Source organism: Mustela nigripes, chromosome 9 (assembly GCF_022355385.1).
Source record: "Mustela nigripes isolate SB6536 chromosome 9, MUSNIG.SB6536, whole genome shotgun sequence".
Taxonomy (NCBI): domain Eukaryota; kingdom Metazoa; phylum Chordata; class Mammalia; order Carnivora; family Mustelidae; genus Mustela; species Mustela nigripes.
In genome coordinates this window covers 3,563,807-3,577,027 of record NC_081565.1, presented here as the reverse complement: position 1 = coordinate 3,577,027, position 13,221 = coordinate 3,563,807, and the positions used below count along the sequence as shown (strand labels likewise).

Below are 13,221 nucleotides of genomic sequence, written 5' to 3'. Positions count from 1 at the left end.
GAAGGGCCAAGTCAACAGCAGGCACTGAGGAGACAACGGAGAGCAGAGCCCAGCTTTACAGCGACCTGTGGCCCAGGCTCCTTTGGAGTCACCAAAGAACACAAAGCGGAAGCCAGTTTCATGTCTTGCCCACCACTGGAAAGACCCTGGGGTTTATTCTCAGTGGTCGGGGAGCGAGGCATGTGCAGGCGGTCCGTGCAGACGGTGGGGACAGAGGAAGGGGCTCTGGGAGCCGAAGGGGGTGACAGGAGGTGGCCTCCGGAGGGCACGCAGCCACGCCTGGAACCCACATCTGGGGTCAGGACTTTCAGCCTCTGGAGCTGTCCGTCGGCAAACCGGTGCTGTTTTCAACCACTGAGCCTGTTGCAGCCGCGACAGGGAACAAGAGACGGCGGGGCACGGAGGACGACACCCAGCGCACCACGCAGGGATGGCTCTCCCCCCGACAGGTGCTCAGGGGTGTTCACGAGCCTGCGCAGGTACTAGGGGAGTCATTATGGTGTTTTTGAGGGAGCGCAAAAGTGGAAACCACCTAAATGCTTATTTTTGGTAACTCCTTATTTTGGCAAGAAAAAAAAAAGCCAAAAGGACAGAAAAGTTGCAAGAGGAGTCAGAGCTCCCATGTGCCTTTGCCTGCGGTCCACTGTCCATGAGCGCGGCCTCATCTGTCTGGTCAGTCGTGGTCTTTCTCTCCGAACCACGATAAGCTTGTTAGCAGGGAGTTCAACTGGCCTCCAGTCCATGCAGAGGACAGTTTTGCACCTTAGGTTGCCAAGAACCAGTGGCACTCATGCCCGTGGATGGGGACCAGCATCGGGGGAGGGAGAGAGCTCGGACCAGGACTCCAACAGCACGCAAGCCAGTCCCCCGTGTGCACATCAAGTCCCTCCCTGTGGGAACCCTGCAACCTAGGGACTCCTGTCCCCATCTCACCACGGAGAGGCCGCAGGCTCTGACGAGCGCTGCATGGCTCACAGGGGCAGCTCCAGGATCCAAACCAAACGAGGCAGCACCGAAGCACACGCGGGCTTTCAGTCCTGCCTGGTGCCTCCCGCTTCCATGGCCTTCAATCCATACCCCGTGACGGAGGGATGAACAGACGCACTCGTCCACCAGCCTCTGTGCAGATCCCTGTGTCCAAAGGAGCTGAGCCTGCCTCACCGGAACCTCCCACTGGGGGAATAGAGCACCTTGAAGGGGACTTGGGAGAGCCAAGCTAGGACATGGCCCCAGGGGGTCCTCAAGCTGATGGGTTAGGAGCAAGCTGCCTGTTCTCGGGCATGTCCCCAAAACCCAAAAGATGGCAGAAGACAACCAGCGAGCCCTGCGCTGGGAGGGTGTCCTTGTCAAGACGCACGCCCTCTCGAGGAAAGGGGCAGCTTTCGTTCTGGGTTTTCTCCACAAGAGGCGCTCCCATCAGACTTGGTGACCGCACAGGGGAGTGACCGCGCGTGAGGCAAGGGAGGAAGGTGTGGGTGTGTGCAGTGTGTCGCCCGGGGAAGGAACGCCGGGTGCGGAGGGGCGCAGATGTGACCTGGCTGTGCAGCCTCAGCAGCCCGGCCCCTTCTCCGTGGCTCATTTGCAGGCTCAGGAAATCGAACTAGAATGATCTCACAGGCGCCCTTCCTGGGGGCCGACAGAGACTGCCTCAGACGGTAGCTCACAGAGGCCTGGAAGGACAATGTGGCCCGGCCTCTCCTCCAAGCCCCTGAGCACCACCAGCCATTCAGCCCTGGGCTCTGCAAAGCTGTCTGAGCCTTCCGGCTCCTGACCTCTGATGAGACTGGAATACTGACCCGCAGTAATCTGGTACACCCAGTAATCAAGGATGTGGGCAGCTGTGTGGCCTCTCCTGGCTCTCGATTTTTGTGCTCTGTTATGAAAAGCAGACATTCCCGAGAAACAGAAATACCCCAGCCCTCAGGGATAACACAGCATATCTACTTGCCCCTGGCTTGGGGCGGGGCCAGAAGCCAAAGGGCCCTGCCAGGGAACAAATGCGGAGCCTCTGCAGACAGGAAAGCCCAGTGTCCATTTCCCAGCTACTGTCCCCAGGCCGAGCCCCCCCAGTGCCCGGCGAGCCCCAACAGAGCCATCTGACCCCCAGAGCCCAGGTGGCTGTGGCCGCTGAGCCGCGTGTGGCCTACCTGCCATCTCCTTCTGGAAATAGGGCTTGATGAGCTCGCCGAGTTTTGACTCGTCGGCGACAGCCTCTTTCAGCAGCTGCCCACAGTGGACTGGGGGAGAGAGGAGCAGAAAGACACCCATTAAATTTTCAACAGAAGGAAGAACAAGAAAAAAAGAAAGCCCGGTGCGGCCTGCTGGGGGAGAAAAAGGTCACTGCGAAAAATATAAAAGGGTTTTTCTGAGTGTGGGTGTGTGTCCAAGTGAAAGCAAATATCACAAAGGATCTGGGGAGTGAAGGAGCCGCGGAGGAGGGCGGTGCAGAATGCAAAGGACCGCACGCGGCCGAGAACGGACGAAACGTGGGCGGTGCAGGGAATACGCACCGAGGCGTGACCGTGGGAGCTCCTGCGGGCGCCGTCCTCCTGGCATCCCGAGGGCGACACTGGCCGGGGCGGAGTGACGCCAGGGGCCGGGGGCGGGGGTAGTGGGGGCACCTGTTCACTCATGTCCACACCGGTGCTGCCCCGGGGAGACCAGGCGAGCTTGCCACCCCACAGCCCTTCCCATGGGCCAAGCGTTTCCGTGGGATGCAGCTATGTTTACAGGACAGATGGACACACTCACAGCTGAGGCAGCTTGCTGGGGTTGCCCGGCCCATAGCCACTAACCCTCTCTGGCTGGCTGGCCCGTGCAGAAAAGAGCCCTCCTGTTGTGAGCCCCATCATGTCTCCAGACCCACGACACGGGCACCGGCGTGCCCGCGCGGCTTAAACAAACCCAGCCCCCGTTGTCTGTCCCGCCCAAGCGGGAAGGTTTTGGCTAAGTTTCCATGATGGGTTGACTGCCCAGTCTTGCTTTTCTTAGCCTGAGATCAAGGGGTTTTCTTCATATATTAAAGAAACCAAACACTACTCCTAAAATTAAGTGAAAATGGTGAATGTGTAAGAGAAGGACCGTCACTGGGGCGCCTGGGTGGCTCAGTCGATAAGCATCTGCCTTTGGCTCAGGTTATGATCCCAGGGTCCTGGGATCGAATCCTACATGGGTTGCCTGCTCAGCGGGGAGCCTGCTTCTCCCTCTCCCACTCCCCCTGCTTGTGTTCCCTCTCTCTCTGTCAAATAAATAAATAATAATCTTTTAAAAAAAGAAAAAAGAGAATGACCATCAGCAAAGACTTACCCCTCAGGGGTGACATGCTTGACTCACTGTGTGGAGGACAGCAGGGTTCATATCGAAAGCTGCCGGCCATGTCACTCGCTAAAGGAACATGGGGGATGATGAAGGCCAACGAGATCTTTCTACATGGCAAGCCCTGTGCTCAGAATGCAAAGAGGTGCAGTGACCCGTCCCAGGTCACAGAACCACTAGGCACCCAAGCTGGGGTTCAAAGCCGTGTCTGTGTGACATCAAACCCACACTTAGCTTCCCATTCTGGCCAGACCTCCTAAGTAGCTTCGGTCATAAAAAGCTATAAAAGCTATAAAACCAACCAAAATGTGTGAAACAACTCTTTCCAGGCACTGGACCACCGACAGCACAGGGTCCAGACCTTTGAAAGGAGGGAGACACCCAAAGTAAGTCCCACCTTCACCCAGGATTTCTACCTATGAGCACTTTTCAAAGCACAGCACAGCAGAGGGAAAGGGGAGGCCAAATCAGAGCAGTGGGAAGCAGAGACTGGATTGGGAACTAGGATTTGGGGACCAAGGGGATGGAGAGAAGGGAGCTGTGCAGAGAAGTAGCTCCAGAAACCCTGGGGTCTTTGGTCAATGCAAAGCCGCACACATGGTGAGTGAGACCCGCCCCCGCCCGGGCCTGACAGAGACAAGCTCCCCGGAGGCTGTGAGCTGAGGGGGAGGCACCCAGTGCTCAGGGATATTGGCCCTCGGACAGCCAGAGAGAGAGGTGGTGCCAGATGCCCAGCCAGCTGAGACTCTGGGCGTGGGGGCACACGAGCCCGAGAAGAGACACACTCTGGTCTCATCTGAACAAACACGAGAAGTCAGCCTCCATGGGATCACGCTGATCCTTCAGCAAATTAACTGACTGTTAGAACGCAATTCTTAACTCCATATTCTTCAAGCAGAACCGCACCATCCAGACTCTCAGCAAAGGGAGATCCACAGTGTCTAATATATACTAAAAATCGACTTGAAATGCAAAAACCAGTCCATCGACCCATCAGGGAAGTGTGACCCCTGCAAAGAGAGAAAACAGGCTACAGAATCAGATCAAGAGATGACACGGATGTCGGAACAAGCATACAAGAACGATACAACGGCAATCGTAAGTATTTTTAAACCTGGAAAGGAAAAGACGGTTAAATGAGTGAACAGTTGGGGGATCCCAGCAGAAACATGGAAACTATATAAAAGAACCAGATGCAAAGCCTAGAACTGGAAAATACAGTATCTCACGTGGAAAATCCTTGGATAGGCTGCAACCTGTGAATCTGAAGACAGGAAAACGGGCCACAGAAAGTATCCAAACTGAAGCAAAGAGAAGGTTAAGGGAGGCCTGGACAGAAAGGACAGACCCAGAGGGAGCTGGCAGACAGTATCACTCAGTCTCACGTCCGTGTGACCAGAGTTCCAGAAAGCAGAGGGACGTGGGGGACGGAGGGAATAAGGAGGGGGGAGGGAGGGACAGAAAAAAATACATGAGAAAAAAGGTCAAGAGAAGTTCACAAACCGAAAAAAAAAAAAAATCAAAATATGATGAAAAATCTCAATCCACAAGTCCGAGAATCTCCAAGGCCCAAGCAGAATAAACACCAAGTAACCCCACGTTCCCACTTAGGTATTTCATAGTTAGATTTCTGGAAACTAAAGACAAAGAGGAAACACTGAAAGCAGGTGGGTGGGGGAGGTGCTTGGTATGGAGCAGAACAAGGATCAAAACAGTCTCCCAAGTTCTCATCAGAAGCAATGCGCGCCGTAAGACAATGGGGTGACGTGTTTAAAGTGCGAAGAGGAAAACACCTGTCAACATAGATTTCTGCGTGTGGCAGAAGCGTGCTTTAAGAATGAAGGTGGAATAAAGACATTTCTAGCAGATGAAAGCTGAGTTTGTCGCCAGCAGACCCGTGCTACAAGAAATGTTAAAGGAAGTTCTTTAGGTGGCAAGAGACTATCACATGGAAATGCAGATGGAAACAAACATGTGATGGTGTGTGTGGGTACCGACCAGAGCCCTGACACGTGATGGTGTGTATGGGACCGACCAGAGCCCTGACACGTGATGGTGTGTGTGGGACCGACCAGAGCCCTGACACGTGACGGTGTGTGGGTACCGACCAGAGCCCTGACACGTGATGGTGTGTGTGGGACTGACCAGAGCCCTGACACATGACGGTGTGTGTGGGACCGACCAGAGCCCTGACACGTGACGGTGTGTGTGGGACCGACCAGAGCCTTCCCCTTCATTTCTTCCCTTAAAAAAAAACAACAACCAAATGACTAAAGCAAAAATAACTGCAACATATCGTAGCGTTTATAACATGTGGAAATAAGATGTCTGGCCAAAAACAACACCAGGGAGGTGGCCACGGCAAACGGAAAGATGTCCACTGTGGGTTCTCCGGTTACGGTATTAACTCGAGGCACACCCTGAGAAGGACATGAGGCTCTGTGAGCCCTAGAGTGACCAATGAAACAAATCCGAGAGATACAGCTGAAAAGGCAATGGAGGAAAGAAAATGCACTTTTAAACAACATCTGGTTACTCCAACAGCTGGCGGGAAAGCAGGAACAGAGAAGACGTAACAAAAGGCAAAAAACCGGGATGGATGGTAGGCTTGCAACCATACTAAAAAGGTTTAGTACGACTTTAGTATGACTTAAAAAGGAGATGTACTTCAATTAAAAGGCATAAAATGTCAGACTGGATTTTTAAGAAAGCAAGATCCAATTATATGTTGTGTATAAGACACAGATAATTTAAAAGAGAAAGCACAGAATATATACCACCCAATCCTAGGAGAGCCGCAGGGGCTCCGTGACTATCCGATGAAGTACACTTCAGGAAAGAGCGTTACTGGGGAGACAGCGGAGCGTCTCCCAACGAGAAGGTGGTCACTTCATCAAGAAGACGCGGCAGTCCTCAGGGTACGTGCTCCCAGTACACTGCAAACGACACGGGGCAGAGACTGGCAGAGCAGTGGACTCATGCACAGTCAGAGCTGGAGATTGTAATGGATCTCCCTCGGTAAGTGAGAAAACAGTAGCGAGAAATCGTCAAGGACAGGGGAGAACTGGGCAACCCCGCACACACCTCACCCTAGCTGACACTGCTGGGAACTATATTCCAAGTGCACATGGAATCCACCGACAGAGACCCCACGCTGAGCCATAAGTGTCAGTGAATTTCAAAGGACTGAAATCATACAAGGTGTGTTCTCTGAGCACGACAGAATTAGAGATCAATACTCCTCCCCCAAATCCGGAAAATTCCCCCAAATTTGGAAATTAAGCAATGCATTTGTACATAACACGTAAGTCAAAACAGAAACCACAATGAGCATCCGACTCTCGGTTTCAGCTCAGGTTGTGATGTCAGGGTCCTGGGATCGAGCCCCACATTGGGCTCTGCGCTCAGCATGGAGTCTGCCTGAGATTATCCGCTTCCCTCCGGCCCTCCCTCTCATGCTCTCTCTCTCTCTCTCTCTCTAAAATGAAGAAATAAACTTAAAAAAAAAAAAACCACAAGGCAGATAAAACATTTGGAACTGAATGATAAAACACAACAGATTAAACTTTTGTGAGATGTGGGGAAACAAGTGTTTAGAGGAACTGTGGCATGTCAGGGCTTCCATTATGTAAGAATGGTTTAAAACCCCGGCCGGGTGCCTGGGTGGCTCAGTTGGTTAAGCCTCTGCCTTCGGCTCAGGTCATGATCTCAGGGTCCTGGGATCGAGTCCCGCATCGGGCTCTCTGCTCAGCGGGGAGCCTGCTTCCCCCTCTCTCTCTGCCTGTCTCTCTGCCTACTTGTGATTTCTCTCTGTCAAATAAATAAATAAAATCATAAAAAAAAAAAAAAAAAACAGCCGACGATCACCTCGCTCCACAGTGTCTCCTAACGGCTCCCAGCACCAAGGCTCTGGACACAGTCAGACCTGGAACTGCATGGGGAGGGAGTTCACTCCCTGCCCCAGCCCGGCCTTGCGCCTGGATCCTTATGCTCCGCTCTGGATCTCTCCACACCTTCTCTGCTCTTCTTAGAGCAAGCACTCAATGAGGACGATTATGACCTTTTTAAAAAAAATTTTTTAAAGATTGTATTTATTTATTTGTCAGAGAGAGAGAGAGAGAGAGCGAGCACAGGCAGACAGAATGGCAGGCAGAGACAGAGGGAGAAGCAGGCTCGCTGCCAAGCAAGGAACCCGATGTGGGACTCGATCCCAGGACGCTGGGATCACGACCTGAGCTGAAGGCAGCTGCTTAACCAACTGAGCCACCCAGGCGTCCCTTAAAAAACAATTTTTTAAAATATTTTATTTATTTATTTGACAGACAGAGATCACAAGTAGGCAGAGAAGCAGGCAGAGAGAAAGGAAGAAGCAGGCTCCCCGTTGAGCAGAGAGCCTGATGCGGGACTCGATCCCAGGACCCTGAGATCATGACCTGAGCCAAAGGCAGAGGCTTAACCCACTGAGCCACCCAGGTGGCCCTGATCATGATATTTTAATAAAATTTTTCATGGTTGTCTCTGGTTAGAAAATTTGTACTTGTTGCAATAAAAAAATCAGAGTTGTATAATACGCCACCACACAGAGACAGCCAGTTTGATGAGTTCCTTCAGATGGTTTCTGCATGTACGTAACACAGTTTTTTAAACAAAAATGAGATCACGCCTGGAACACGGTCAGTGACGGACAGGCTCGCACCCCTCCCTCACTGAACAGCAGATCACGGACATCGAGTCACTTTATAGGTTTCTTTTTAATTGTCCCCTCTTCGTTTTAACTAACAATGACAGAATGAGTGCTGTAGTGGATGGGTTTCCCGCAACTTCCTTAACTGTCTTCTTATTAACAGAGTCCAGGCAGCCCCGGCCTTGGTGACGCACCCGCGCATCTCTCCTTCACCGTCTGGGGGTTTCAGCGGAATCAAATCCGCAGAGTGAAGTCACTGGGCCCCGGATTTGCAGGGTTCACACCAACGACGCCTCTGTCTTTCAGAAAGTTGTGCCTTTCTATGTTCTCACCAACTGTACATCCCAGTCTCCCAATCAATCTTGCCGGCCTGAGTGTTGGGCTGCTTGCTTGTTTGGAGCTGTTTTCCTGTCACGGGAAGAGCCATAACCAGGGAGAGGGGAGCCCCGGGGAGCAGGCGGCTCTGGGAGCTCTGGGCACACACAGGCCTGTGCAGAGAACCCTCCGCGGACAGCGCCTCTGCCGACCGGGGAGCCCTCGGATCAGTTTACGGGGTTCTCCTGATGTCTTCAGCTTACCAAGGATGCCTTGGAGAAAAGTGAACTTTCTGAGTTAGCTCAATTACCGAAAAAAGCCCCCCAAAGGCTCTTTAGGTAACAAAGCAGAAACCATGATGAGCTTTCCTATTTTCGGTTTTGGAAGAAATCTAGGCCCGTAATCTCATTCTTTGCGATTGGTACGTGGAAAACAATGTAAAGTGAAAAATGCTTTCCTTGACTGACGGCCTGTGCCAACAGCACACGGCCCGGTGACGGCGCCCGAACCAAGGCTGTGCGCTGTATTACGGGGCTGGGATGAGAGCCAAGGCTTGTAGACGTGCCCTCCGCCGCTCCTGCCCTGGACTTCACCGTCACCTCCATAGACACGTGGGGGCAGGGACAAGCAGGCCAGTGCTCACTCTTACCAAAGGAGCCACAACCGTAGCTGCAAATTCAGCCTTGTAATACTTCAGGAGGTAAAGCCCAAAGAAGGAATTACCTGAGTAATTCAGTTTAAATTAAAAAAAAAAAATCCGCATTTTTCACCCCGAGGTGTCCAGGGTTTTTCCATGCTAATCAAGCCAGAGTCCGACTGTGCAGTGTCTTCATGAGACTACTGACAGGACCGTTACTGTTTCCATTACTAATCAGAATAATCACTCCGTTCCCTAGTTCATGTTATAGATACGGTTTTGGCTGCTGCCTCCTGGCTAGTCTGTCAGTAGCTTTGAGATTTCATACTGGAGGACACCCGTTTGAAAAACATCTTTAGGGATGCCTGGGTGGCTCTGTTGTCAGGTGTCTGCCTTCGGCTCAAGTCATGATCCTGGAGTCCTGAGATCGAGTCCGGCATCGGGCTCCCGGCTCAGCGGGGAGCCTGCTTCTCCCTCTGACCCTCCCCCTTCTCATGCTGTTTCTCACTTTCTCTCTCACTCAAATAAATAAATAAATAAAACTCTTCCCAAAAAAAAGCATCTTCGTCGAAACGTTGACAATTCCAGGTTGATGCATGTACATTCGTGTGTGTACACACATGTATTTTGATGGTGTGTCTGCAGAGTTTGGAGGTATGTTTATGCATATTTTTATATTTGGGGCACAGGACTCTTTTCTCTCTCCATAAGTAGAGGTGACTCGGGCTTGTGGGGCATTTCCTGGAGGTGGCGTTGCTGGCGAGGGCGGCTCTCGCTTCTTCCTGCTTCCCCGCTCCGGTCCTCCATAAGGCAGGCTAGCATCCCCACCCGCCGGAGGCCGCCTTGGGACAGGCCTGGAGAACTGATTTCAATATTTTCTCTCCTCCTGGTAAAATATTTATTGAAACTGTGCGAGCCAGGAGTCCTCTGGTTCAGAAATCGTTTGCCTGCAAGCACGCTGACGCGGGTTTGGGGGGAGCCATCCGGGACGGGAGAAAATAAATCCACAGCCGCCCCGGGTTACACAACAGCTGTGGCTTCCGGGGAGGCCGCCGGGGCTGGAGGACGTGCCCTGCGGAGCCCAGAAGCACGACTGCTCCAGAGGCAGGAACAAATGACGACTGGAAACGTGCTGCCTCTCTGGATGTGTTTTTAGCGGTTAGTGTTTTAATGGCCATATTCTTTGCGAGGAACAAAGCTGATCTGTGCAAAGACGGACTGCCTGAACATCGCTGACGGCTGAGAGCAAGAATGAGAACCGAGACTGTCGATCTCCACACACCCACGAGGAGGGAAAGCCGAGGAGGGCGGTGGGGGGGCAGGTGGGCAGGGAAGCCTCCAGAAACAGGGCGCAGCCGAGGCACTCACCATTGACGAGGCCGTATTTCTGGGCCAGGAGGGCCGCCTGCAGACTTTTCCCACTGCCCACGGGCCCGCAAAGCAGCACCCGCGGAGTGAACGGGGCATTAGATCGATGGCTGGTTTGGACGTAGGTCAGAGCTGGAAAGAGACGACGGGAGGACAGTAAACTCGGGTCCCGAAGAAAGGGAAACCGGCTTTCAGCTCCTGTGCTCGGGCAGGTGCTCTCAACAGCCGCAATTACCTCTCTCGCTCGCAGCTGTGTGGAGACCCACTGTAAGCGGACCCACGATCTTAGCGACAGTCCTCACCATGACGTCACGCACCAGCTCGTGTGAACCGCTGAGCTAAGTGCTCTGCGGACATGATCTCATTCCAGGGGTGCGACATTCCCACGGGAGATGTCGGGCTCTGGCCCCGTTTTGCCAAGAGCTGGCTGGGCTGGGGGGGGGGGGGCTCTCCCTAACCCGCTGCCCGGGTAACATGTTCTGCCCCTGAGAATAAGCTTGAGGAAGCCATCCCAGCCCCACGCCCCTCCAGCCTCAGAAGTGCCACGATCCAGGCACATCTGAAACGCACGAACACTAGGGGCAAAGCTGCCTGCTTGCAAACGATGCTTAATTTACAGTAAATAACTAAGTTAATTAGAAGTAATGATCCCCCTGACAATCTCAACATCTAATTATTCTTTTTAAAAATGTGTGGCTGCTGCATGCACTGCAGAGAGATTAAAAAAACAACACAGAGAGAATTTGGCATTCCAATTTTCAATTTATCTGTCTGCATTATTAATTAATAATAATTAATATGCAGACACTCACATTTTTATTTACAATTCCAGGCATGAATTCTTTATGAACGATCATATGAACTTTTAAATTTAATTAAGTAATTTGGAAGTAATTAATGTGTAAATTCAGAATCATGCCATAAGATAAATGCTGTGGCTGTTTATCTTCAGAACGTAGTGTTTGCTACTAAAGACCCTTCCGAGATGCAAAACCATTGGAAAGTGGCATGGTATCCATAGCCCGGATTATTTTAGAGATATTTTCTAGACTTTCTCCCCCACAACAGACCGATTGACCCCCTCGGGGAGCAAGGCTGTGCGGTCCCTGTTTGGGACTCCTGGGTGGGGGTCAAGGGAACAGCTGGCACAGGGAGCTCAGAAGCACCCCCACCACCACCAAAACAAAACTTTCCTTAAAGAGATTGGAGAGAATATACCAGCGAGGGCCATCGGCAACTGCTGACGGTCATTTTTATGGTACCATCTACCCGGCATTGTGTGGAAGGCGGTACTTGGTTGGATGTGGAGACAATTACAAATTATAACTCAGCTGCTCTGGGAGAGAATCGTTCTAACTTTCCCTGGCCTCTCTGGACAGGACCTTGAGTCCCAACAGCAATGATGTCTGACATTACTGGGCTCTTCTCCGTACCCGTTGCTGGACCCATCCCTGTAGAGAGGGGATTTGCAGAGCTCCAAGTAATCCTCCCCCAAGCCGATGAGGAAGACACGATTTTTGTTCCCATTTTAGGAATGACAAAACTGAGGCCAACAAGGTACGAGAGTTGCCCAACACTGCACAGCTGATGCGTGGTGGGGATGAGATTTGAACACAGGGCCCCTGGCTCCAGAGTCTCAGGGCTCAACCTTTACACACACACGCACACACACACACGCACAGGCACCTGCTCCAGCCGCTGTCCGTGAACCTTTGTTAGTGCTCCAGTGACAGTGCGGGGGTGGGCGTGGGGCTGCTGACCCCGGCTCTGAGTGGACTCAAGACCCTGAGCCGTGCTGCAGGTCGGCCCTGGGATGAGGACGGTCGAGGCGCCCAGGGAGCCCCCCGCCATTAGCATTTACCCTGGTAGAAGACGTCCACGCACGGCTGGTCAGCGTTGATGACTTTCAGGACTTTGGGATAAGCAGGGAGGATCCTGACGATGTTCCTGTGGTACTCCAGCAGCTTCCGTGCCGTCTCCATCTCCGAGATGTCCCCCGGCACTATCAGTCGGTTCTGGACTTCAGACTCGGAGGGCCAGTCGAAGGTGGTATGATAGATCTCTGCGTGGGGGAGGGGCACGGGGTCAGCGTCACTGCCCAGCGCGTGCTGTCTGGGGGCCGAAGCCTGTGTGAGTCTCGGGCTGCTGATCCACACTAAGCTTGTGGGACGAGCCTGGGCTCTATTAAAAAATCACAGAAGGATGGGGGGCGCCTGCGTGGTGCTGTCAGTCGAGGGTCCAAATCTTGGTTTCGGCCAGGGTCGTGATCCCGGGGCTGTGATCCCAGGGCCGTGGGATCAAGCCCTGCGTCTGGCTCTGTGCTTAGTGTAGAGTCTGCTTGGGATTCTCACTCCCTCTACCCCTCCCACTCGTGCTCTCTCTCTCTCTCTCTCCAAAATGAACACAGAAATCTTTAAAAAAAGAACAAAAGGATAAGGGTTCTCAGTGTAACGGAAGGACGGCCGTGGCTTCTGAGGGCCTCTATCGTGGGCCACCTGCACGCAGCTGTCAGGCTCTGTGATCAATCAGATCACAAGGGAGGTCTCACCCAGGGACAGGGAAGGAAACAGAGTGTTGGTGATGCTGGGCAACTCATCCCACATCACACAGATGAAAAGGGGGGGGCTGGGGTCCTCAAACCCAGGGCGGTCTGCTGCCAAAGCCTAAGGCCAGAGTTCAAGGGCCCCGGCCCCCTGCTGAACTGCCTAGTCTTTGAAAGCGGAGAACCAGCTCAACATCTCCTGGGCTCCTCCTTCAGCCCCTGGAACCCCCATCTCCTCCTTGGCTGGAGTTTATCATCTCCCAAGCGACGTCCGGCTCCAGGCCCAGCCTGCAGCATCTGATCCTATGTGGCCCCCACGGGGCCTTCTGCAGGTGCCCGAAGTGGAGAAGTGCCCAGTAA

At 52.9% G+C, this 13,221-nt stretch overlaps 1 protein-coding gene across 4 annotated transcripts in view; it reads right to left on the bottom strand.

Annotated features, from left to right (window-relative positions):
- AK8 (adenylate kinase 8) overlaps positions 1–13,221 on the bottom strand; it is a 114,571-nt gene that overhangs the window by 65,854 nt on the left and 35,496 nt on the right. For all 4 annotated transcript variants that reach the window (XM_059410443.1, XM_059410445.1, XM_059410444.1 and 1 more), the window contains 3 exons: positions 12,181–12,381; positions 10,320–10,451; positions 2,148–2,237 (listed from right to left, as the gene is read on the bottom strand). In XM_059410443.1, the coding sequence (XP_059266426.1) occupies positions 2,148–2,237; positions 10,320–10,451; positions 12,181–12,381 (423 nt within the window). The remainder of the gene's footprint in view (positions 1–2,147; positions 2,238–10,319; positions 10,452–12,180; positions 12,382–13,221) is intronic.